The sequence below is a fragment of the Mus musculus genome, chromosome 16 (assembly GCF_000001635.26).
Source record: "Mus musculus strain C57BL/6J chromosome 16, GRCm38.p6 C57BL/6J".
Lineage (NCBI taxonomy): Eukaryota > Metazoa > Chordata > Mammalia > Rodentia > Muridae > Mus > Mus musculus.
The window spans coordinates 10,192,406-10,219,272 of record NC_000082.6 but is presented as its reverse complement, the minus strand read 5'-3'; the positions used below and the strand labels follow the sequence as shown (position 1 = coordinate 10,219,272).

The following is a 26,867-nucleotide window of genomic DNA, read 5'->3' as shown; positions in this document are numbered from 1 at the left end:
CCTGATGTTCCATCTCACACCAGTCAGAATGGCTAAGATCAAAAACTCAGGTGACTGTAGATGCTGGTGAGGATGTGGAGAAAGAGGAACACTCCTTTCATTGTTGGTGGAATTGCAAGCTTGTACAACCACTCTGGAAATCAGTCTGGCGGTTCCTCAGAAAATTGGACATAGTACTACCAGAGGATCCCGCAATAACTCCTGGGCATATATCCAGAAGATGTCCCCACCGGTAAGAAGGACACATGCTCCACTGTGCTCATAGCAGCCTTATTTATAATAGCCAGAAGCTGGAAAGAACCCAGATGCCCCTCAACAGAGGAATGGATACAAAAAATATGGTACATTTACACAATGGAGTACTACTCAGCTATTAAAAAGAATGAATCTATGAAATTCCTAGGCAAATGAATGGACCTGGAGGGCATCATCCTGAGTGAGGTAACACAATCAGAAAAGAACTCAAATGATATGTACTCACTGATAAGTGGATATTAGACCAGAAACTTAGTATACCTGAGATATAAGAGACAATTTGTAAAACACATGAAACTGAAGAAGAACGAAGACCAAAGTGTGGACACTTTTCCCCTTCTTAGAATTGGAAACAATCACCCATGGAAGGAGTTACAGAGACAAGTTTGGAGCTGAGACAAAAGGATGGACCATCTAGAGACTGCCATATCCAGGGATCCATCCCACAATTAGCTTCCAAAAGATGACACCATTGCATACACTAGCAAGCGTTTGCTGAAAGAACCCTGATATAGCTGTCTCTTGTGAGACTAGGCCGGGGCCTAGCAAACACATAAGTGGATGCTCACAGTCAGCTATTGGATGGATCACAGGGCCCCCAATGGAGGAGCTAGAGAAAGTATCCAAGGAGCTAAAGAGATCTGCAACCCTGTAGGTGCAACAACATTATGAACTAACCAGTACCCCAGAGCTCTTGACTCTAGCTGCATATGTATCAAAAGATGGCCTAGTAGTCCATCACTGGAAAGAGAGGCCCACTGGACACGCAAACTTTATATGCCCCAGTACAGGGGAATGCCAGGGCCAAAAAGTGGGAATGGGTGGTTAGGGGAGTGGGGGGAGGGTATGGGGGACTTTTGGGATAGCATTGGAAATGTATTTGAGGAAAATATGTAATAAAAAAAACCTGACTAAGTGTCTGTTCCTTGTTCCAAACAGCAATTAATTTTGTTATTATAGAATATTAATATTTGATCTATTACATACCATCATTTTAAATAAAATTGACAATCATTATCCCAAAGATAAGTTAAAAAATTGTTTTTATGCATGCTTCTGTGTCTTCTATAAATTCATGCATGCATGCATCCCAATTACTGTGTTTAAAAACAGCCCATCTATGGGAGAAATGTATATGTGAATTGGATCACATGCTTATTCTTTTGAGTTTTCTCCTGCTTCAGCAGAGATAATTAAATTGTGTGCTGTAGATGGTATATATATATATATATATATATATATATATACCAGAGCTCACAATTGCTTAAAATTGTTCATTCCTTAGATCCTATTAATTCTCAAGTTTGCAATTGCTTATGCAACTCATAAGAAAAAATACTGTTCCTTTAAGACTGTTTTTGGACAGTTAAGAATTTGTCCTGGGTTGCCTGGAAAAGACCCCTAGGATTTGCTTTTGTGTTATAGAGATTTACAAAAAGCTTTAGCTGATAAAGGATTACAGATAACTCCTGAAAAGATACAAACTCAGGATCCTCATAATTATTGGGTTTTAGGCTTAACAATCAAGCTTTTTTTCCCCAGAAGATAGTTATTCGCAGAGACAACTTACGGACTTTGAATGATTTTCAAAAATTGTTAGATGATCATATGACTCTGTATGACTCTGACCTTGATTATAGCTAAAAATTCTTTTTAGCCGAAAAGTTAATTTGGAGCACACAGCCTCCTCTCCCAGAAAAGTTACAGCCTTTCTGTGATTCTCAAAGTCACCTCCCCCACACCAGGATCTCTAAGTCTAAGCTTGATTGTTGCTAATTTGCAATTGAATGGAGTACCTGGACTTCCCCAAAGAAGCTTTTATACTGCTGGTTTTCACTGTCTCAACTTTGTTTTTCAAGCAGGTTAGTTAACAACCTTCAGTCTGACTGCAGCAGGTGTACAGTCTCGCCTCCAACAGGTGGCAGTTATTAATCTTCATGAAGAAACATTCTAAGTACATATTGTGGCTTTGGTCTGAATTGGGAATAAGGTGTGCTAATGAGGGCCGGACAGTCAAAGACAGGCACCTAGATCTTGGAACCATACCAATCTAAGACAGAGGTACATGTTAAAAAGCCGTGGCTGTTGATAACACACCATAGAGCCATGTTTTGTGTGAAATAAACACAAACAAGCTGCACGTAGCCTTCAAGATGGAATTTAGATGGTTTGGGAAGCTCTAAGATTTCCTAAGACAGGCGCGGCCGCCAGCCACAATAACTCCCAGGTAGGACTATAGAGCATAAATAAATTTTATGCCTTGGTTCTTTTTTTTTAAATATTAATAACAGGAGGGAAATTGTAACCTCCCCCAGCCTGAAGCAGGCTGAGCCAAGACCTTGACCTTGCTGCTACTAAGGAGATTACCTAGGGTGGAGCCTTCCTCCCTAGATCACTCTATTGTTCAGCCACTGCTGCTGTTCTCCTTCAAGACACTGCTACCTGTTGAGAGGCCCAAGAGCTATTCCAGAGACTACACCCTATCCTGCACATGCTGGTTCCAGGCTCCAAGAATGGATTGGCAGGAATGGGCCTCCCCTCCCTGCCCCTTTATAAGCACTTTTGCTATTAAACATCTGAGCTTTGATTAGGAATCTTGACTTAGCTCCATTTTTCTCTTGACCGCCCAGTTCCCCTCTCTTTTCATCCCTGGCTTGCCTCCCAGGTGAAACCCAGTCCATGTGAGCCATGGGTAGGCTTCCAAAACTATGTCTTTGTGCTTCCTACATATTCAAATAATATTTAATTCCTTCTCAGATCTCTGACAGGATTGAAGACTAGTTGTAGTCTCATAATTGAACTTAAATTATTTAGCATTAAAGAAAATGTTCTAGATTTGAAAGAATAGTTTTCAGATGGTAATGCTAATTCAAATCAGACATAATTCAAGTATAGAATTATAAAATCCTTTAATTAGGATAGATAATAGCATACTTTATCTAAATTGACAAATATGATGGAGTGAACATTACAAATGTCATATATATATATATACCTTATAATTTGCATAACTGTTATAATTGTGTTCAATTTTTATCTGAGAGAAAGATCCTTTTTAACTGGACAAAACGGGGGAAATATAGTGGGTTTGGCCTAATGTTGCTTATATTCTAATATTAATTAGGTCCCCAAAATTGTTTGCATGACAGTCTGCATGTAAAGACACTGAGGGATCCTGCCCCAGTTAATTCTGCTTGGTAAACAGCTGGGAAGAAGAGAGATAGGCGGGGTTTAGTATTTCCAGGTTTGGAACTGCAAGGAAGAAGAGAGAGATCCACCATGCCAGGAAAGTGTAGAGAAAAGAACACCATGCCTGGAAAGAGTACAGGACAGAGAGGCATGGCAAGGAGGAGTTAGGAGAGCGCAGCCTAGTTAGGCAGCCTTCTGGGTCCACAGCAGCCAAAAGAGAACATGGAATTAGTAAGTAATAACTCAGGATCCAGAAGGCTGCCTAACTAAATATGTAAAAATACATAGTTATTTATCTAAATGTAGTTAAATATCTCTTAAATATGTGTTCTACCTGCATGTACCATGTATGTCTGATACTTTGAATGCCAGAAGAGGGTGCTGTATCCCCTTAAATTAGAGTTGCAGATGGTTCTAAGATGCAATGTGGGTGCTGAGAATTGAACTCAGATTCTCTGAAAGAATAACAAATGTTCTGGGGCTGGAGAGATGGCTCAGTGATTAGGAGCATTGGCTGCTCTTTCGGAGGTCCTGAGCTCAATTCCTAACAAGCACATGGTGGCTCACAGCCATCTGTAATGGGATCTGATGTCTTCTTCTGGAATGTCTGAAGACAGCAAGTGTGTGTGTGTGTATTCTTTAAAAAAAATAACAAATGTTCTTACCGGTTGAGCCATATCGCTAGCCCTAAATCTTATTATCATCATGTAAGTACATGTGAGTATGTGTATTTGTGTGCTGTGGTGTGTGTGTGTGTGTGTGTGTGTGTGTGTGTATATATATATATATATAGAGAGAGAGAGAGAGAGTGAGTGTGTGAGAGAGAGAGACAGAGCGAGCACGAGTGAGCCATCAGAGAGTCACCTCTGTAAAATGGATCTCTTCTTCTGAAACCTTTATGTGGGCTCCAGAAATTGAACAAAGATCATCAGGCTTTAAGGCAAGTTTGTTTTACTTACTGGGCCACTGGGCCATTTCACTGGCCCCTAAATGAGCAGCATTAGGTTTTAGTTAGAGACTGGGCTACATAGAGATGTAGCCCTGGCTGGCCTCAAGCCCACAGAATTCTGCCTGCCTCTATTTCTTGAGTGTTTCTTCTTAACAGAAGATGCTTAGAAATCATAGTGGACTGGCATGAAGACCAAAAACCACAATAAAACATCTTACAGGATACACTTGAGAGTCTATTTGAGGCTGGAGCTGTGTCACAAGAATAGGGGGAAATAAAATCAAAGATTATACAGATAAGTTTCTGCTCCGCTCCTGAAGCCTGAATGTTGTACTACTTATCTAATGCCATATAACAGTTTATCTAAGACCACAATTGACCTTTAAATAAACAAAACAGAAACCAAATCCTTATTAGGAAATCTTGGCTTAGGTCTCCTCTTATGAGAAGGTTAATGCAGGCTGCACTAATCTAACAGTTTGACGAGTACTACTATGATCCAATCAACTTTTATAGATTGTTCTATTTTTAGGATACATGAATCTATTGTGGGTAAGTCTTCATATATACAATATTTTTAACACTGATTTTAGTGTCAAGGTTCATGTCTCATAAAATGAATTGAACAAGTACCTTTTAATATTTTTTGGCAAGAGTTTACTTAATATTTGCATTTTTTCTTAAATGTTTTATAAAACTCACCTTCTGAGGCAAAGTATAGTGGCACATGCCTTTAATCTCAGTACTTGAGGGGCAGAGGTAAGATGATTTCTGAGTTTGAAGCCATAACTAGTTTTAAGCTAGCCAGTCAATAAAGCCATCTCAAAACAAACACAAAAACAAAACAAAACAAAAAAACCAAAGACAAAACACGAAAGTCATCATGGTTAAGTTACATGTTTGTCACACTTTGTAAAGGATGCATAACTGCCTGAAACAGTTACATAAACTTCAGATTGTTTCCACATACAACATAAAGTGAGTATCTGTGTTAGACAGGATCCACTGTAACGTGAACATGTCTGCTATGAAGTGCCAGTACTGTGGATCTTCGGCTTCTTCACTTGTATCAGCAGCACTGACTTTCCTTTTTGTTACACTTCAGTGACAAAACACTTCAGTGTCACACTTTAGAACATGCTGTCAACAAGTGATAGCAACAGACTCATTGACTGATGACTCCTGCTTTTATCAATTTAATGCTTTCTTAATCATTTCCTCGATTAACACCAAAATACAGGCCTCAACACATAATTAAAAACATTAAAAATGTATCTTAAAAAGAGGGGCTGGAGAGATAGCTCAGAGGTTGAGTTCCATTCCTGACACCCATGTTGGGTGGTTCACAACTACCTGGAATTCCAGCTCCAAGGAGATTTGACATTCTCCACTGAACTGCATTTATGTGCACATAATTACACACATATACATACACATAAAATAATAAAAATAAATGAAAATGCAGGACAAAGTAACATGGGATTACTAGGGCAGCTCTAGTAAAGTCAAAACTATATGTTAAGTTCCAAATTCCAGACGAGTTAGGGTAACATAGACCCTGTCTCAAAGAAACTAAAGAAAAAAAAAAAAAGACTTTATCAATATGTTCTACTACACCCCTTAGAACAGCATTGATCTAAGCCCAAACCACCAAGCATGCTTCTTTGCTTCTAAGAACACTCTTCTTGACCAGTCCCAAGCCCTCAGGCTAGATCAGTGCTTTATGATATAATTAAGATATTATGCTTTGTAATATAATTAGATAATTAAGTGTACCCCATTTGGATGTTATCATAATAATACTTTCAAAATGGAGGGAACCAAATGTGACCCACTAATCACTGTGACAAAAGGCAGCACAATGACCCATCACCTGACCAGTTCAAGACTCAAGTGTGATTAAAACAAAACAGAAGGTCAGAGAATCAACTGAATTCCTTCAGATTGTTGATTTGAAGGTGACATTTTAAGCTATTTTATATTAATTATTTATATTTTATTTTAATTAATGTAACTATAAACATACATTTAGATAAATAACTATGTATTTTTATAGAAATGCCTACCTTTCAGAAGCAAACTCAACACAAGTTGATGGCAAATTAGTCTTTCTACCTGCTTTTTCTGAAGAGTTTAAAGGGGTATGGTTCACAGAAGATATTCTTTTACTTCGACTTTTAACTGACTTTTGGGTCACATTCAAATTCATAGCCTCTGAATCTGTAACCTGTTAAATGGACGAGGGAAAAGCAGGTGAATGGAAGGTAAAATTTCACATGGAAGAGTCTTGAAAAAAAAAAGAGTCTTGAATATATATGTTAAAATATTAAATAGTATGTAATTCAATGGCTGATGACCATAAAAGTGATTTCTCTGCCAAAAATGAGTCAAGTAATTAACAATGACATTACAAACCTAGACTTTGAAAACAGGGCAAACAGATACTGAGATACTTATACAATATCTTATTTCTAGTAGTCTAAATTTTAAAAACTACAATAAAAAGAGTGATTTTTTAACTTCCAATTGTTATATTTAAGCCTTGAAGTTCAAGTTGACTCCATGCCTCAGATGAGAATGAACATGGCCCTTTCTAAGTGGTGGAATGAACACTATGGTAGACACATTTAGGCAGAACCCTGAAGTGTTATTATACTAGCTATATATGAATATGCTCAAGCAGCATTGGGAGGCAAAGCAGATCACTGATGTCCTTTCACTTCCAGGACAAGGTAACCCAGATCCATTTTCTTCCTCTTCTCTACTCTAACTACAACTTTTCAGCCTTGTAATAATTCAATGGATAAGCATAAAGTAGCTGAAAAATTTAATGAAAAAGGAAAACTAGATATGATCCTCATGACCACAGTGAGTACTCTCTATACATCCATACTAGATTATAAGGATGGCAGACATCTATCTATCCATCCCCTCGTTTCTAATACATAGTAGTGGTGCTAACCAAACCCAATACCAGAAGAATCAAATGTCCCAGCTGTACATTTGTACAAATAGTGGCAGCTGGGTCAACACTTGGGACAGAGGAAATGTAACTGGCTTCAGCAACAATAGCAAGCATAGTCCAATGGAGCAACCCCCAGAACTCCACCCAAGATAAGCAGCCAACCCAATCTACTTCAACGGCAATATTGCCATCATCCCACAATAGTAGGCCAGTAGCAGGATGTAGACTACTAAAGCCACATCAGCACTCAGCACCAAACCAGAGTGCCAGCAGGCCAATCCACTCTGTGATGGTGAACACAGGCTAACAGCAGTGACAATTGAGATAGCACTTACATGATGATCACAGGTGACCGTGTGGAGCCCAAAGAATGAAGCCAAGCAGAAGAGCACACAAAGGCCATTAAAGAAGTTGTTATTGAAACTACAGCTCAGAGGAAGCCAGGATGCACATACTAACCTAAATAGAGTGACTATAAAAGGAATAAGTGGCAAATACCATGACCTTGGTTCTTCCAAGGACTACCAAAAGGTAGTGGCTGTACATATCCTTGTTCCCCAGAGCTGTTTTTCTGTTCACAAACCTCATTTTAGAATTGTGCTCTGGATATGCTGAGAATTTCCCAGATCATCAAGTCTTGGCTCCTTTTTGTTACACAGTCCCTCCCTTCAGTACCACTTCTGTAATTTTTTTCACATTTACATTTAAAAATCAAGAAGCCAACACTATACCCAAGCTTTCTGGCCTCATTTGGAAGTATATTTATATCTTATGGTCCAACAATCCAAGCAGACTATGTGTTTATACGAACCTTACAGACTGTATTACTGGGTAATGTGTTTGGTTCCAAACAATTTCTTTGAGATGATAATACTGTTTTGATGCGTTTTTGAAGTCTTCTTATTTTTACCTAGAAGAAAGAAAACTAAGTGAATACCAAAACAGAGTACCAAATACTACAAAAGAATGAAAACAAACTTGACCAAGTAGTCTTATGAAATGCAGGCATCTACACAAATAAATGAAAAGGTTTTTCTTTTACTTCATTACTTTTTGTTTTTGTTTTTTTTTAATGTTTTTCAAGACAGGATTTCTCTGTGTAGTCCTGGCTGTCCTGGAACTCACTCCGCAGACCAGGCTGGCCTTGAACTCAGAAATCTGCCTGCCTCTGCCTCCTAAGTGCTGGGATTGAAGACATGTGTCACCACTGCCCGGCAACTTTTCATAATTCTAGACTCTAATGACCCCCTAGCAGGGAATGTCTTCTATTCTTCCATTCTCTTAGCTAGCATCTTTACTTTTTAAATGCATTTATTTATTTATTTATTTAATTTATTATTTGTAGGTATGGTCTTATGTATTTCAGGGTGGCCTTGATAGGGTATGTAGCCAAAGATATCTTTGAATTCCTAGTTTTCCTGCCTCTATCTCTGGGTAATCAAGTTGTACATAAGCATACCCTGTTTATATTTGTTGGGGATCAAACTCAGGACTTACTACTAGCTATGCTAGCACTACAACTTAGCTATATCACCAGCCCCAGTGATAAATTCTTACATGGTCATCATCATTTGCTATCCATGGAGGAATAGTTCCAGGTTCTATAGATACAAAAATCTGCAGATGTTAAAACCATACACACATCCTCTTGTGAACTTTAAATTATCTTTACTTACAGTGTCTATCTAATACAACAGGAATGTTACTATAGAGTTGTTACACCATACTGTTCAGAGAATAATGACCAGACAAAAAGATGGTATATGTTTAACACAAACACTTTTTCCCTGAATATTTTCAGTCTGTCTATATTGGTGCATGCCTTTAATCTCTGCATTAAGGAGTCAGTGACAGGCAAGTCTCTGTGAATTAGAAGCCAGCCTAATCTACATAGTGAATTCCAGGATGGTGAGGTAGTTGGAGCTATGTAATGAGACTACATCACATTAAAAGGATGCAGCCTGCAGTAAGTATAGATACAGAACCCAAAATGTAGAAAACTGGTAAGTGACAATCGGTTACATAAGATAGTTAAGAAGGGAAGGGGCTTGTTCTGGTGGTACATGATTGCAATTCCAAAATTAAGGGAACTAAAGCAGAATGATATAAGTTCAAAGTTATCCTAGACTGCATATAGCCAGATCCAACCTCAAAAAATAAAACTGGAAACTTTGTCTGTAATAAAATTGATGTTGGTCAAAAATGTCATAAATCCTAGAAATCTTTTTTTTTCCAAAAAAAAAGGCAAAGTTTGAAAGATCTTAAAATAAATTATGTAGGTTCTAATAAGACACATATCAGAATGGAAAGAAAATGCTTACATACCACAGATAACCCTCAATGAATACAGCATGCCTATTAGAACTAAGACTATTTCTCGAATCTTAAACTAATTGGGGCTTCTTTTATTGTAGTGATTCTCAATCTGTGGGTCATGACATTATGACAGAAAAAAATTTACAATTATGAAGTAGCAACAAAAGTAATTTCATGGTTGGGGGTCACCACAATATGAGGGACTATACTGAAGGGCTGCAGCATTAGGAAGGTTGAGAACTACTATTTTATTGCCTCCCTTTCCCAACATGCAGCATATAACCACATTCTACACATATTAAAAGGAAGAAAACGAAATTAGAAACTTACAAAGAGTTCACCAGCTATTGCTTCATGTCTACTCTTGCACTGGGTCTTCCCAATGCGTTCATTCAATTCATTCAGTTTTTTATCAAATAAATTACAGTTTATCATGCAAATCTCCTGTCGAATCCAATGTTTAACCTAGAATTTAAATAAAAGCCAAAACATACAAGTTTCAGATTTTAAAACAATTTCACTTACTACTTTTTATTTTTATGTTTTGTGTGCATATATGCATGTGCTACATTGCAAAGGCCAGAAGAGGGCATCAGGTTCCCCTGGAGCAGGAGCTAACAGATAATCATGAGGTGGCATGTGGGTGCTGGAACTTGAGGGTCTTCTAGAAGAAAAGTCATTGTTTTAACCTCTGAGCCATCTCTCCAGTTCACTCCTACTTTTTTGAGACAAGACTTTTTCACTATGTAGACCCAGTTAGTCTGTAGTAGACCAGACTAGCCTCAACCTCAAAGAGATCCATCTGCCTTTGTATCACAGGTGCTAGACTAAAGGTGTGTACCATACCCAGCTTATTTTCTACTGCTTAGAAGCTGCTTTACTCTTTCCTGATGTTTTATAATGAAAAATTACTGCACATTACTACACCAGTTAAGTTTTATAAAAATTGGTATTAAATTTTGCACAACAATCTAATATTTGGCACATAAACATGTTAAAAATTAAATTCATCTTCAAAATGTTGACTTCAATTCATATAGTTCCAGTTGACTACTGTTTCCAATAATATACATTTATCACACAAATAACAATCAGACTCATCAAAACAGAACCAGAATACAGTTATTTCACTAGAATTGAAGATTATACCCACCCACCCACACCAGGCCTTTGTTTGTTTTTGTTTTGTTTTATTTCTATGAGACAGGGTTTCTCTGTATAGCCCTGTCTGTCTGTTCTGGAAGTCACTCTAGAGATGTGTCTGGCCTCAAACTCAGAGAGCTGTCTACCTCTGCCTTTCTTAAGCACTGAGCATTAAAGGAATGGACCACTATGCCTAGTCTGAAGTTATATTTCATCTCATAATTGATCAGACAGACAGGCCACATAGAAATACATAATTGGGCAAAAATGAAGACAAGAAGTATACTTAACAGTGTTAAAAATCAGTTTACCTAGGTTAGTTTGGAAGAGGAGGTATGTATGTAACTTGCATATATCAAGACTCTAAAATGAACTACAAGGTTGTCTGAATCTATGAAATAGTAAACAATTGTAAGGCAATCAATAAATAGCTATTGCTGCTGATCAAAAAAAAACCCATGACCAATACAAAATGTTGGACTGTAAGTAAAGCTCAATGTTTGTCTTACACATTTGGCAGCCTACTAAATAAAAATTCCACCTCCTTCTACAAGACATTTACAGACATGTAATTGAGTAGATTACTTAGACTAGAATCATTCCTGAAAATAGAAATATATTGGTAATGTAAATCATTTTTCTCTTATTGTAGTGATGGTTTGTATATTCTTGGACCAGGGAGTGGCACCATTTGGAGGTATGGCCTTATTGGAATAGGTGTGACCTGGTTGGAGTAGGTGTGTCACTGTGGGTGTGAGCATAAGATCCTCATTCTAGTTGCCTGGAAGTCAGTCTTTCACTAGCAGCCTTTGGATGAAGACATAGAACTCTCAGCTCTGCCTGCACCATGCCTGCCTGGATACTGCCATGCTCCCACCTTGATGGTAATGGACTGACCCTTTGAACCAGTAAGCCAGCCCCAATTAAATGTTGAGTTTTTTTTTTTTTTTTAAATAATACTTGCCTTGGTTATGGTGTCTGTTTACAGCAGTAAAACCCTAAGACAGAAGTTGGTACCAGGAGTGGGGTATTGCTGTGATAGGCCTGACCATGCTTTTATTTGAAAGAATGTGGATTTGGGGACTTTGGATTTGGAAAGCAGTGGAATGCTTTAAATGGGGCTTAATGGGTCAGTCTAGTAGGAATATGGAAGACTTTGTTGCTGGGAGTAATTTGAACTGTGTTGACCTGGCCCAAGAGATTTCAAAGGAGAATTTCAGAATTTGGCATAAAGACTGTTTTTGTGATATTTTGGTGAAGAATGTGGCTACGTTTTGCCCTTTGACTGAAAAGTCTGCCTGAGGCTAAGGTGAAGAGACTCAGATTAATTGCATTGACAAAGGAAGTTTCAAAAAAGCCCAGCAGAGACTTTGTTCTCTGGTTAAGTCTTATAAAGAGAAGTTTGAACAAGCATAGCAAGCTTAGAAAGGGAAAATATAAAATATATAGTTCGAGTATTAAAGAGGTACCAGGAAGTGAAATGGAGCAAAATCCTGTGTTCTAGAAGATAAAAGATTAAGGGAGTGGTACTTTCGGGGAAGATTCTACCCATCTAAATTTAGATCCAGCCATGGTGGTGCACACCTTTAATTCCAGGAGACAGGTATGCTGATCTCTGTGTTCAAGGTCAATCTACAGAGCAAGATCTAGAACAGCCAATCTTAGGTAGTGAAGGAGTTGGAGAACAGAAAGCTGGTGATAATGTAATAGAACAAAGGGACCATGTTCCAGTTCCTGCAAGCAGCAGAACTCTGCAGTTTCAGCAATGTGGCTCTGGCTTTAAAGTGAATAGAAGGGACTACTTGGACAATCGATGCTGGCTAGTTGGAGCTAAGAAATTAGCGGTGATTAAGAAGAGACCAGTGTCACTGAGGTGAAACCTTCTGGGAAGTGTTTTCTGCAAGCAAATAGAAGTAGTGTTCCAGAGATAGCCAAGGTTGTACCTCGTGCTGCAGCTGGAATTGGTAATATGTAAGAATTACCCAGGTGGTTCTGGTTTTGAAGGCATGAAGGTGTCATAAAGAACAGCTGAGGCTTGGCACTATGAGAGGTCATGGAAGGCCATTGGAGAAGGTGAAGCCTCAGCTGTAGTTGATGGCCCAGGACTGAAGGGGTCATGCAAAGGATTTGAGGCTTGGCACCATGAAGAGAGCCTATGAGAGGCTATTGGTGAAGCCTAGTTGGACTGGAACACCCCAGTGTATTGGAGATGTCAGTACCATGGGATGATCACCAAGAACAGCAGCCATAGTGGAGTGGATAAACCTGAGCTTAGAGTACTATAGAGGGCAGAACTGGAGAAGTGATGCCAGCCCTTAGGAGGAGTCCAAAAGATTAAGTGGAATCCCAGACACTGAAAGAAGCTGTAACATTGAAATTGCCTTGGAGACTCAAAGATGTTTCCCAGAGCCATGGGATACATGCTGAGGAAAGCTGCTAACAGGGAGTGGAACCAGCCCAGGAGAAAGCAGTTTGTTGCAGTCAACAAAGATGAAAAAGGAGTGGAGATCTGAAGACTGCTTTGACATCAGCCATGGAGATGCAGAGTTTGGAATTTGCCCAGCTGGTTTCCTGTCTTTGAGGATTACAGTTAAGTGATTGGATGAATCTCAGAAGAGACCTTGAACTTTGGACTTCTAACATTGTTGAGACTGCTATAGACTGTGAGGTCTTTGAAAGTTGAACTAAATGCATTTTGCATTATGCTATGTTTAAGTATGGCCCCCATAGACTCATGTTTTTCAATAAATCTATGAGGGCCAGGGAGTGGAATGTGATGGTCTGTATATTCTTGGACCAGGGAGTGGCACCATTTGGAGGTATGACCTTTTTAGAATAGGTGTGACCTGGTTGGAGTAGGTGTGTCACTGTGGGTGTGGGCATAAGATCCTCACCGTAGATGCCTAGAAGTAAGTCTTCCACTAGCAGCCTTTGGATGAAGACATAGAACTCTCAGCTCTGCCTGCACCATGCCTGCCTGGATACTGCCATGCTCCCACCTTGATGATAATGGACTGAACCTCTAAACCTGTAAGCCAGCCCCAATTAAATATTTTTTTATAAGACTTGCCTTGGTTATGGTGTCTGTTCACAGCAGTAAAACCCTAACTAAGACATTGGTTTTATCTGAATTATGTCCTAGCTAGTTTTATGTCAACTTGACATAGCTAACTAGAATCATCTGAGGAGGAAACCACAATTGAGAAAGTACATCCATGAGACTGGACTATAGAAGCCAGTATGGGATTTTCTTAATTAGTGATTGACAGGGGAGGGCCTAAAACCTTTATGTGTGGTGCCATTCCTGGGCTGGTAGTTTTAGATTCTAAAAGAAAGCGGGCTGAGCAAGCTATAGGAAGCAAGCCAGTAAGCAGCATTTCTCCATAGCCTCTGCATCAGCTCCTGGTCCCTGCCCTGACTACTTTCCCCAGTGACTTACTGTTATACTGAAGTAGGAGCAAAATAAATTCTTTACTCCTCATGCTGCTTTTGGTCATGGTGTTCCATCACAACAATAATAACCCTAAGACATTCCAGGAGAGAGGGTGGGTAGTGGTGGTGGGAGGTACACAAGAACCATCAGACATGGATGCTGGGAACTGATCTCAGTCCTCTGCAAAAACAGCAAGTGCTCTTAACTTCTGCTATCTCTCTAGCCCTTTCAACATTGTTTACTAATCCTAAGTATAAGTTCCTAAGGCCACACATTTTAATATTTTAAGTCACACGTTACCTGTTCTAGCAGTGCTGTATGTCTTTCCAGAGCCCCACAAGCATTTTCATTAATTTGCTCTGAAACTTTCATGACCTTAACATTTTCTTTGTTTTTTGAAAACATCTTCTGATTATGACCTTGAAGAGAGAAAAACATAGATAAAAATATTTCTTCCTAAGAAGGAAATAAATACTTTAGGGAGTATAATCAAGTGAAAAAACTATAATGTGACAACAGCAGTACCTTCCTTTTTTTTTTTTTTTAATTAACTTTAGCTGGGCATTGTGGTGCATGACTTTAACCCAAGTAATCAAGAGGTAGTGGCAGATAGATCTCGGTGGGTTCAGGGTCAGACAGTGCTACATAGTGAGACTCTATCTTTAAAAAAAAAAAAAAAAGAAGGTAGCTGCATAAAATTTTTTTCCATAAAAATGTTCTTTAACAAACAAATCTTTGGTAGGATTCTGGTCTCACATATAAACCTTTTCAGTCTTGTTTTACCAGATATCTACTGGACAAGGTGGCACACAGTTCGAATTACAACATTTGGGAGATAGTAAGAGGATTAAGAATCAAGGCCAGACTGAGCTGTATAATGAGGCCTTGTCTCACCAAAACAAAACACATGAGAAAAAAAAAAAGAACCCTGCCAAATATATAACCAAAATATAAAAAACAAAACAAACCAAAAACCCCCAAACAAAACCCTAAATAAATTGTACAATTTAAACCTTTCTATATATAGGCACTTAAGGAATCCATTACTTTAGTGTGTGCATGTGTACACAGTACATAATACATTTTGTGAGCATGCCATTACATTAAGTGTGGAGGTAGGAGGACATCTTTGTGACGTCAGGTCTCTCCTTCCATCTTTATGTGCATTTCTGGAATTAAAATCAGGCTTTGAATATGCACCTTTATCTGCTAATCCATCTTGCTGGTCCTAATCAGCATTTTAGTCAACCAACATAAATATCCTACTTCTAATAACATTTATTTTGATATTTTATATTATAGAACTTCCTTTAATTACTTGGTTTCTCTTCTGGTAGCTCTTTGTAGTTGGGCATATACACAGACAGACACATAAATTAACTGCATCTATCATCTCTTATTTGGCATATAATCTATAAATCAATTCTATGGAAAGAAAAAGATTTATGAACAACTTAATATACCTGTTCTCTAGGGGGAATTACAAAGCTCCCAAGGCAGTTAATTGGCAGTTAATGTTTGCAGAAAGAGGGGAGTCATTTAATTTAGTAGTATATCCACTAGTAATATACTCATGTTCCTGTAAGCAACACTATTTAAACTCATTGGATCACAACAAACACCCATGAAGGTATAAGAAAGATTATTTAGTTTCAACCCTCTTCCTCTTTTGCTGTGTTAGAAATCAAAGTCAGGGTAGATAAGAGATCTACAACTGAGCTATATACTCAGTCTGAAGAGGAAGGGAATCATCAAAACAAGGAGTAGAGATGGCAATAAGGTTGGGAACAAATATGATCAAAATACTTTCTGTATATATAAAAATATCAGTGAAACCTGTTACGTACAATTAATAAATACTAATAAAAACCTGTAATCTAATAAACAAAATCTTAAAATAACAAAAGACAAAGTTAAAATGAACCAGCTGCCATAAACTATCTTTTGAGACTTTCTATATTTTCATGGAAAACATGATTAATCCTTTTTTGGGGGGTAACATTTCACTTTCCTTTAGATATAGTGGATATCATTAAATTGAGTCAAGTTTGCCCGAAAGTTGCCTGCATAGGTACTTATAGTTTGGTTTTGGTCTTTCTCTATGTGGTAAATCATAATTTAACTTGATGTGTAAACAGACTGTAGCTGACTTTCTTTGGGAGGGGGTGCTGAATGTATGTATCATCAGTGTATCATGTGTGTGCCTGAAAAGCACCTAAAAGGGGCATTCGATCCCCTGGAAGTAGAGTTATAAATGGTTGTGAGCCATCATCAGAGTGCTGGGAATCAAACCTGCATCCTCCACATGAGCAGCCAGTGCTTTTAATCACTAAGTCAGTTCTCTAGCTTGTATAACCTACTTATATGGAAATAAGCTATTTTAAAACTCAGAGGTGATTGAATGATTAAGTACAACAGACATGCACTAACCAATCAGGTTGCTTCTCCTCTGTATCTCACTTCCTTTCCTTTGGCAATAATTTTAACCTGCCCACAGGATAGGAAGGTTTGTCATTGTTTCATGTAGACCAGTCTGGCCTCAAATTTGCTGTGTAGCTGAGGATAACCTTAAACTTCTGATCCTTCTGTCTCTACCTCTTTAGTCCTCTGGATTACAGGCATGCACCACAATGTCCAATTTATGTGGTGCTGGGGACTGAACCCGGAGTTCCATATACAATAAGCAAGCACTCTGTCAACTGAGAACCCCAGACTCCAAAAAGAGCTCTTTTCAACAGAATTTGGTTCTGCCTGTTGCCCACTCTAGCAATAGGAATAAAGCCAATAATTACAGTGACTAGCCATAACTTTTTCCTTTAACAACATATCTTTCCATCTCAGAATCAAGAACAGTTCACAAGTAAAATAATTTGAGAACACAGCCATCATTTACTTTTTGTCCTATCTATATGTAGCCTTTTTGTATGTTTGAGACATTAAAATTCCCCTAAGCAAAATGACTATTTGAATTTCTCCAAAGGATATAGAGGCATACACTTACTGTTACTCCTATCAAAGCCAAATAAGAACTGCCACTTTGAGTAGTCATATGTTCACAATTTAAAATGCCACAGTAACAGATCCCACTATATTCTTCAGTTTTCAAAACAGTACCAGCACAATTACTAGAGCAGACTGATTTCGCCAGGTTAGGTGCTTTCTCAAGAGTCTCAACTTAAAAATTGTTGATTCTCTTGTTAACCAAAGTATTCTGAGTTATAGCACTCAATTTAACAGATGGCCACTAACTTTTTAGTATAAAGTTATAATTCTCTTCATGTCCAGAAAAAGATCTTGATACATTCAACTCCTGTTTAAAATGAGTTTCAGGTATGTTTTGCAACTCTGCTGCCTCTTGTGTGGAGTATTTGCTGGAGGAGTCAATAGCTGTCCTTGGCTTTGTGTTTCCTGATTTTGTTTCTGAAACAACTTCTATTTAATTAAATTCTGGGAAAATGTTATCCTTTTCTGTGAAAATATTGAATTCTCAAAGAGTTAAATGAGGAGTCAATATGTTCAGAAGGAGTATACTTGCTAGCTATAAATCCAGGATTTAAACTCTGATTACCATTTGGAATATTAGTTCCAACTGTTGTTTTTGGAGCTTCAACATTCGTTGACTTGTTCAGGATCTCCAACTGCTTCTGGTAACTTGTAGGCATTGTTTTCTTGGCCTTTAAAACCTTCTGTCTTTTTCTGTCTGGACTTTCCATATTTCATATCCTAGAATTTAAGGTATATATGATACTTTGTTTAAAAAAAAGAAAAAAAAGATTTAAGTGCATTTTCCCAGTGAAATAGTTATCATAATATTAGAATAATACTTAGGCTATCTTTCCATATTTATTTCTATTTGGAAGTTATATTCTAGACAGAAATAACTAGATCTAAGATTTTAAATAGGTCATACTATAATGAAGACAGTGGTACCAATAGGAGGATCAAAACCAGAAAAAAACCTCACATACAAAACAACATTAGATTGGTCACATGATAAAATTTTTGGAAGAAAACCACTACATAGTCATCTCTTTGAAATGGGCAAATCTTATTCCTGTAGAAAGCTCTAAGACATAAATAAATGTAACAATAAAAGTGTGCCCATTGGGGTTAGAGAGATGGCTTAGCAGTTAAGAGCACTAACTGCTCTTCCAGAGGTCCTGAGTTCAATTCCCAGCAACCATATCGTGGCTTACAACCATCTGTAATGGAATCCAATGCCCTCTTCTGGTGTGTCTGAAGACAGCAACAGTTTACTCACATACATAAAATAAATATTTTTTTAAAAGTACGTCCATATATTCACTAAAAATCAAGTACATGGAGTAAGTTGATAAAGAAGAAAGTAGGAAACAGTATACCTGTCTAACCTAGCTCCCCAGGCACAGAACAGGTAGACATGGTGACACCAGATTTGTGGGACAGTGGACCATGCCAGGAAACTTGGTAAGGTTGAGCTGGCTCAGAGTTCCAAGAACTCAGGCACCCACCTGATATCCAGGAGTTTGGGAGCCCCTGGCCCAGGCTCTTCATTGCAGGCCCAGGCACCCTGACCCTCCGTTTCTGACTCCTCTGTGTGATTTTCCAGAGGCAACTGGATTCCCAGGAGTCAGGAAACCCCAGCTTCAGCCTTCCATATCTTAGACTGTGTTTTCCCACCCCCCTGAGAAGTGTATCAGCACTTCCCTAAAGCCTAGCAACCTACTCCTGTGACAGGAGAAACGCAGCCTGGTGTCTCTGCATTTTTGTCTGCCCAGTGGTGTTTTCACACTCTAGCAGCAAAATGAAGAACCACACATACTGACAGGCATCTTAGCTACAGGAGAAACTAACAGGCTAGACTAGCTGAGAGAATTTTGGGATCCTCCTATCTCCTTTCTCTAGGACTGGGGTTACAAACATGAACCACCAGGAAAAACACCAATGTGGTTTGAATAAGAATGGCTCCCATAGGCTCATGTTTGAATACTTGGTCCCCAGTTGAGGGAAAGTTTTGGATAGATTGAATAGCCTTATTGGAGGAGGAGTATCACTGGAGATGGGCTTTGAGATTTCAAAAGTCCAAGACATTCCAAATTAGTTCTCTCTGCCTCTTCCAGTGCAATGGTTGCTTACATGTTTCCATGCTCCATAGTGATCATCAACTTAAGCCTTTGTAACTATAAGGGCCAAAATAAATTTATAAATTGCTCTGGTTATGGTGACTTCTCATAGCAATAGAAATCTAAGAAAAGTTGTTACCAGGATTGATGATTTAGACCTGATCATGCTGCTCTTTGGAGGACTTTGGACTAGGAATTCAAGTAAATGCTGTAAATGGGGCTTGTAGGAACTTGGAAGACAGTAGTGCTGAGAGCAATGTGGACTACTGGAGGTTCATATGATGTTTCTGAGGGGAATAATACTAGCAACTAGGCCAGAAACTATGCTTATGATACTTTGGCAAAGAATGTAGCTGCTTTTTGTCCATGTCCCAAGAATCTTCCTGAGGCCAAATTAAAAGGCTCTGGATTACTTTCCTTGGCAGAGGAAATTTCAAGACAGCCTAATAATAACTATTGAGTGGTTATGCATCATCAGTCTTAGGCAGGTTTACAAGGTACAAGCCAGGCAAGAAGAAATTTAAAAATGTACTGTTTGTATTTTTTTTAAAAAATGAGGAAATACAAAATGTAGCATGTGAATCAAAAAGAGTGCCAGGGGATTCAATTTTGGAGCCAAGATTTATATCAAAAGAGATTAAGACCTGTTGTGAAATGGAATAAAGGGAGTGTGCCTCTTCAAGGCAAGACCCCATAAAGCTAATCCTGTAACTTGTAAAAGGAACATTTCTGAGGAGTTTTTTGCTCCTAAAAAGAAACAACAAATGAAAAGATTGTGTACAGTAATGGAGCAATGATTCATCTCAAGCAGGCAGCTGAACTTGGTTGGCAGTTTTGGCCACGTGCTTCTGTATTTAGAATCATGAAGGAAACAGGAGATGAGGTGGGGTGTGAGGTTGAGAATATTCCTTTGCTGTTAAAGAGAATCACTGAGGCCAGACATTTGGCAAAGGAGTCCCTACATGGAAGCCTTAAGGGGCTATTTTGTGAAGCTATGAAAGGGAGCCATGAATTGTACTGGAGACTCCAGGATATTAAAATATCAAAGCCATTAGCTATCTTCCATGGAAAGCTTCACAAAAGGAGTAGAACCTGCCCAAGAGAGAGAAATTTGTGTGTAACTGCCTTGCAAATAAATAAATATAATCACCTACCAAACTGATCCAAAGTTTATATAACTTAATGGCCTCATATACAATCAGATCTCTTTAGAAAAAGAAAAGGATACAGTAAAAATTTTCAATGAAATAATCTCAATTGAGGCTTTCCTAACTAGGGGCTTTTATCTATTGTTAGAGCCCTATGCAAGTTTTCGTTTTCCAGTCAGTTTTAGTAATTCATGTCTCTTTGGGAATTTTTCTATTTCTTGTAACAGCATATCACACAATTGTAGTTATTTCTTTGGAATGGTTTTTTAAAAATTTAACTTTTATGCATATGAGTGTTTTGCCTAAATAAATGTATATTTGTGCACCATTTGTGTGCATCCCTTCATTCTTGCCTTACTTAGTAATGAGTCTGAATTAGTTACTTTTTTGTTGCTGCAGTCAAGACCTGACAAACAATTTAAAAGAGGAAAGAGCTGCCGGGCATGGTGGCGCACGCCTTTGATCCCAGCACTTGGGAGGCAGAGGCAGGCGGATTTCTGAGTTCGAGGCCAGCCTGGTCTACAAGTGAGTTCCAGGACAGCCAGGGCTATACAGAGAAACCCTGTCTCGAACCCCCCCCCCCCCAAAAAAAAAAAAGAGGAAAGCGCTATTTTGGCTTACAGTTTCAGAGAATGCAGCAGATTGTGATGAAGAGGGCATGGAGATAGGAGGATAAAATAGCTGGTCACACTGACCCACATTTAGAAAACACAGAGCAGACAGAAGTTGAGTTGATCTATAAATGTCAAGGTTCATTCCCAGAGACTTTGGTTAATCCTACAAGACTCTATCAGCTAAAAGATCACAACTCTCCAAAACAGAGCCATTGGTTGGAGAGCAAGTATTTAAATACATAAGTTTATAAGTCAAATGGTTCTCAATCTGTGGGTGGAGACAGGGGTTACATAAACCACAGACTCATTACGATGCAATTACAATTATGAAGTAATGAGGAAAATAATTTTATGGGGATCACTACAATTATTGGTATTAAAGGGTCACAGCATTGTGAAGGTTGATAATCATTGCTATAAGGGACATTTCACATTTCAAACAACAACATCCATTCCCTGATCCACAGATATATGGTCATTTCATAATGCAGAATGTAGTTTAAAACTCCCAAAATCTTTAACAGTCCAAACACTGTTCAAAAGTCTCAATTTCTTCTGAGACTAGAGCCAATTGAGTTTTTGTTTGTTTGTTTGAGCCAGAGTCTTACTATGCAGCCCTGACCAGCATGGAACTCACTAATAGACCAGACTGGTCTTGAACTCAGAGATCTACTTGCCTCTGCTATACTACCATACCCAGCTCAAGGCAATCTCTTAATTGTGAGTTACTGTAAAACAAAACAATAAAACCAAACAAGTTACTTTCAGTAACCTTGCCACAAGACTTCATGAACCCTGCAGTCTTACATATTCCATACCTGCAAAACCCCAGTGTCATGTGGGCAATACTGTCACATTCTGCTACCACTCTGGAAAGCCTCACCCTTTTGTACCAAATCTATAGTGGTCTATTACTATTCTTTGGTGTCACAATCTGAGGAAATATTTTCCTAGTAGGTTGTTTTCAAGCATGGAGCCTCTTCAACAGCATTCAAATTAAACTCTCTCCTTTTAAAGGCAATTGGTAAACCAGGTGGGGTGGCAGTGCATGACTTTAATCCCAGAACTCAGGAGGCAGAGGCAGATGGATCTCTGTGAGTCCATTCAAGGTTAGCCTGGTCTTCAGAGAGAGAGAGAGTTCCAAGACAGCCAGGGCAACACAGTGAAACCCTGTCTCAAAACAACACAAACACACACACACACACACACACACATACACACATTGCATTTTTAGACCCATTGGGCTGCTTACAGGATGTGCAGTGTGTTCCAGGTTCCCAGCTGTGTGAGCTGTCACCCATGTTGGAGTGGACTTTGGTGATTCAGCCATCTTTGAGTCATTTCTATTAATATAAGGTACCTATATTCCTTTAAGTAACCCCAATAAAACTTATTGGTTCCCAATAAAACAAATTGGACTTTGGTGGTATCCACTCTCTGGTCTGTCATGGGTTCCCTATCTGGGTTGAGCAGACCTGGGTGTTTTGTCTCCCCAGAAAAGGTTTTGTCATATATTATGTGGTAAATGTACATATATGGCCCAATGAGATTAATTTTCTTAACAGTGCTATTCATGAACTTCTATCTATTAATAAAGTGAAATGTGTACCTATTTTAATTTTTATATTACAATATTTAAATTGTAAATATGTAAATTATGTGTGTATATCTGAGTATATATATGTACACTGTGAGGCCGTAAAGCTGTGTGACTTGGGGAGCCATTTGGGAGCAAGAGTGAGGTCAAGACATGTCTAAACCCTGAAAAATCTCATCCTGAGATTGGCAGGGGTAGGGCTGTTTCCTTCTTGCTCTGGGCCTGCATGTCCCAGCACATGTAAGCCTTACAACCTCTACCACCCTTGAGGTAGTCACATAGCCTAATGGCCAAATTACAGGTTAAACTTCCTCTATTCCTATAAGGACATATCCAGCAAGCACTCAGAATTCCTCTTCATGCAAATGAAGCATTCCCAGTACCCCAGTCTCAGCCAATGATGTACACTCACCCTCAAGACCCCTACCCACTCCTCAAGGCTTATATAGCTCTTATGTACCCTCACTAAAGAGAGCTGTTTCACTGAAAACTTCTCTGGGGATGGCTATATCTCCCCTACTCAGGACTGAGATTCTGCTAACCCATCCTCCTGGCTAAGCTTCATTCCTTCCAGTCCAGCCCAGTGCAATAACTGCCTAGATACCCTGAGGGCAGAAGCAACCCAGTACATGGTGCCAGTGAAGATGAGAAGAGACCAGATCATGAGATTCACTGAACTGGAGTTGATCCCTTGGGACAACAGGTAGTTATAAAATAACATGTAAGTACTAGGAACCAAATCCAGATCTACAAGAGTACTCTTAACCGCTGAGCCAGCTCTTCAGCATCTAAAACTGCATTTACTTATTTATTGATTTAGTGTGTGTGGCAATGCCAGGAAAAAGTGTAAGTGTTTGAGTGTACATATGCATCATGCCCTGAGTACACTTAGAAGTCATAGGACAACTTGTGGTTGTTGGTTTCCTCCTGTTACAAGATATTTAATCACTGCACACAGAAAACCTAATTGTTAGCAAAATAAAAGTTTAAATAGATACTGTATTTTTCAGATGGCTCTAACTTTTTGCTCTGCTTGGCCTCAAACTAATGCTGGCAATCTGCTCCAACCTTCTGGCTCCTCATTCTCTGACTCATTCTGTCTTTACCTATGTCTAGCTTGTTCTTTCTTCAATCTGCCTCTGTAAAACTATCATATATTATATATTTTTCCTACCTTTGGATGATTAGAGCAAAAAGGAATGGAGTACTAGAACAGTCCTCAGCAACTTTTACCATGGCTGTCAAGCTTTTTCACAACAATATTAAACACAGTACTGCCTCAGAGGTTTATTAATGGAAATTACATTTAGAAGTGAGTGCTCTATTCAGCTGGTGACTAGATTTAGAACCACAAACCTCACTTACACCTTTACTCACAGTCAAAACTTAAAATCGTATCTGATCATCTCCTCCCCACCTCCACCCCCTCATTTGGTGGGAGTGTTTGTGTAGTGAGGATTGACTACACAGCCTCATTTATGCTAGGCATTACTCTACCACTAAGCTATATTCTCAGCTTTTACTATGTTGAGACAATGATGCCCAAGTTGACCTTAAACAAACTCTGTAGTGTTCAGGTAGACCTTTCAATTATGATCCTACTGATTTACCCTCCTGAGTAGCTGGATCTACAACCCTTAGCTCCTTTTAACTCATGGTTTTCTCTTTAGATACTGCATAAGTACAGAATGATTTACCTATACTTCTAAAGATGAGAAAAAAAAAAAAACTATCCAATTCTACTGCTATGTGTGTTATAGGATAAGTCCTGGTTTAATTCTCAGAAAGTAAGATAGCTCTGAAGGTAAAAGACCTTGCTATGCAAGCCTGATTCCTAGATTCTGAAGCAACAAATCCCAAAAGTTGTACTTTGACCTCCACACATGAACAGGGACATATACATGTCCACAAAAACACAATACTTTTATTATTGTGTATATATCAGAGAACTACAGAATAATGCATGCAGTGATGAAGGAACTATTAACTTTACCAAAATTCAAAACATTAAGTAGCAAGGAAATATAATGAAATTGAAGACTAACATCAAGTACAAGGTCAATAAAGTAAGCCAAAATATCCAAGAGTTACCTAAATTGCATTAGTTGTTAGATATATTTTTAAAATGTACTGCTTACATATTTCTGCTGAGGTAAGAGCTAATCTTAGAATATAGCTATCTAGATCCATACTAAGTTAGGGAGACTAACTTAACGTTAGATTCATCTTTTCTAAAAATATTGAGGGATAAACAAAGATAAAAGGCAACCGTCACAAGACTTAAAATTCACTGCATGCAATTAATCTTTCATCTCATGGCATTTCACGTTTGATTGATTGCCTCTGCTTTCGAAGTGCTGGGATTTAAATCGTGCCTGATGGAAGTCAGGTTTTTTTTTAAGCAGAGAGACCATTGTTGTTTCCTTTGTTGAGACATATCATTTAGTTTGTTTGACAAATTTGGAAAAAGATGAGAATAAGAAATTGCTATTGCTATTTTTTTTTCTGTTTTTAGGCACCATAAAAAATCAACCTCTACCTGAAAGGAGTTCAGCATCAATTCACTATGACCTATTGTACTGGGCTACTGAACTACAATTACAACCCCTAGTGAACGCATTAAGAAAAACTTTAGTGGTCATGTAGACCAGCCATAAATTTTTGTTGTTGTTGTTGTTGTTTTTAGACATTTATTGTAGAAAGGCAGGCAGAGAGGGAGAGTTTAGGGAAGTAGAGGCTGGCCATGGCCACATGGAGAGTGGCGGAAAGGAAGATGGAGAGAGGGGGGTAAGGGGGCCAGAGTAAGAGCTAAGAGAGCAGCCATAAATTTCTATACTATGTGTCAATGACTGCTGTCTGTCTGCTTCTGTAAACAAGGCTTGCTTGCTCCCGGTCAGCTGCCTTTATGAGTTCCTCTTTGCCTTCAAATGTTAAAGCAAATTGCGGGTCCTGCTGCTTTTCTGCCAGGGGCAGCCCTGCGGGTGGTGAATGTAAGTTCCACAAAATTTGACTTATTCGGGCTTGACGGGGTGGGGTGTCTTTCCTCAGGTACTCCATACCACCGCCCAGCGAGCTCCCGATGCTGGTCTTTATTAGCAAATCCGTCCAAACTTGCTTCTCTCCCTCTGCTGTCTGTCTGCCTAACACAATCCCAAATGGCAAGCTGCATTTTTCTTTTTCCCAGAGTAAAACGACCCCATCCATCACTGTACCTGATGTACAGACACTGGGAATGGGCTGCACCTCATCGGTTCACCTGCGGTACCTGGAAGAGCGCGCCGCAAACAGCAAATGCCAGTTCCCCACCCCACCGGGTCGTTCTGCCTCAGGCGGCGCCCCCCTGACGCTTCCGGCTCCCCACCTCCCCCGCTACTCCGGCTCCACGGGGCCAGGTAACTCCCAAGTCCGGCCAGGAACCTGGGTGCACACTTTATCCGGCCTCCGAGGGCCGAGCGCCGCCATGAAGCCGGCCGTAGGCTCCGCCAACGGCCTCCGTCTCGGAGCCGTCGCCCGCCCGTCGGCCGGCCGCAACGTACCTGGAGCGGCGTCGCTCCTCAGCCGTCCTCAGCCGTCTTCCGCCGGCCTCAGCCAGAGCCGAGACCCCAGACAAAATGACCCGCGGTTGGGCTGGAGCTAGACTAAATCTCCCTCCCTCTGCCCCCGGGCCTCGTGCCAGCCAATGACAGAGCGAAGGTCAGAGAGCCCAGCCAATCACAGTGGCAGTGGGCGGGGAGCGGCGCGGCTCAGGGAAAAGTAAACTGACTGAAGGCCGGCCTCAGTCGCCTGGCCCTGAGTTTCAGGCCAGGCGCTCAGCTCAGCCAGCGCGAGGGAGGCGTGGCACGAAGATTTTGATGGTGTTTGGGAAGTTACTACTAATGAAACCTTCTCCACAGAAACAAGCCCCCGAGGAAAAGGATTGTAGATTCCAACTGTGACAATTCGGTTGACCTGGAACCGGGATGGCGATTGGCCAGTGAATTCCAGATACCACAGTGGACTCCAAACTCTGCCGCTTCAGGGAGCCTTCACTGACTTCTGTGGAGCCTTTATTTCCATAGCTCAGTTCAGAGAAGGGACTGAGGAACCATGAAGAACAGTGTTTCTCATCACTATAACCAGATGTGCTCTGGAGACAGAGAGTCTCACGGCCAAATGG

The 26,867-nt window shown here is 39.5% G+C and overlaps 1 protein-coding gene across 5 annotated transcripts in view; it reads right to left on the bottom strand.

The window, feature by feature from the left end:
- Atf7ip2 (activating transcription factor 7 interacting protein 2) overlaps positions 1-26,624 on the bottom strand; it is a 58,083-nt gene extending 31,459 nt beyond the window's left edge. For 2 of the 5 annotated variants that reach the window (NM_153123.2, NM_029253.1), the window contains exons 1-6: positions 26,248-26,367; positions 17,819-17,973; positions 14,551-14,669; positions 10,005-10,139; positions 8,170-8,268; positions 6,460-6,620 (exon numbers count right to left, since the gene is read on the bottom strand). In NM_153123.2, the coding sequence (NP_694763.2) occupies positions 6,460-6,620; positions 8,170-8,268; positions 10,005-10,139; positions 14,551-14,669; positions 17,819-17,963 (659 nt within the window). In that variant the 5' untranslated portion in view covers positions 17,964-17,973; positions 26,248-26,367. Of the gene's footprint in view, positions 1-6,459; positions 6,621-8,169; positions 8,269-10,004; positions 10,140-14,550; positions 14,670-17,818; positions 17,974-26,247 lie in introns of all 5 variants that reach the window. The other 3 variants (XM_011246039.3, XM_006522684.4, XM_006522682.3) reach the window with 3 other exon arrangements.
- Between the last annotated feature and the right edge of the window lie 243 nt (positions 26,625-26,867).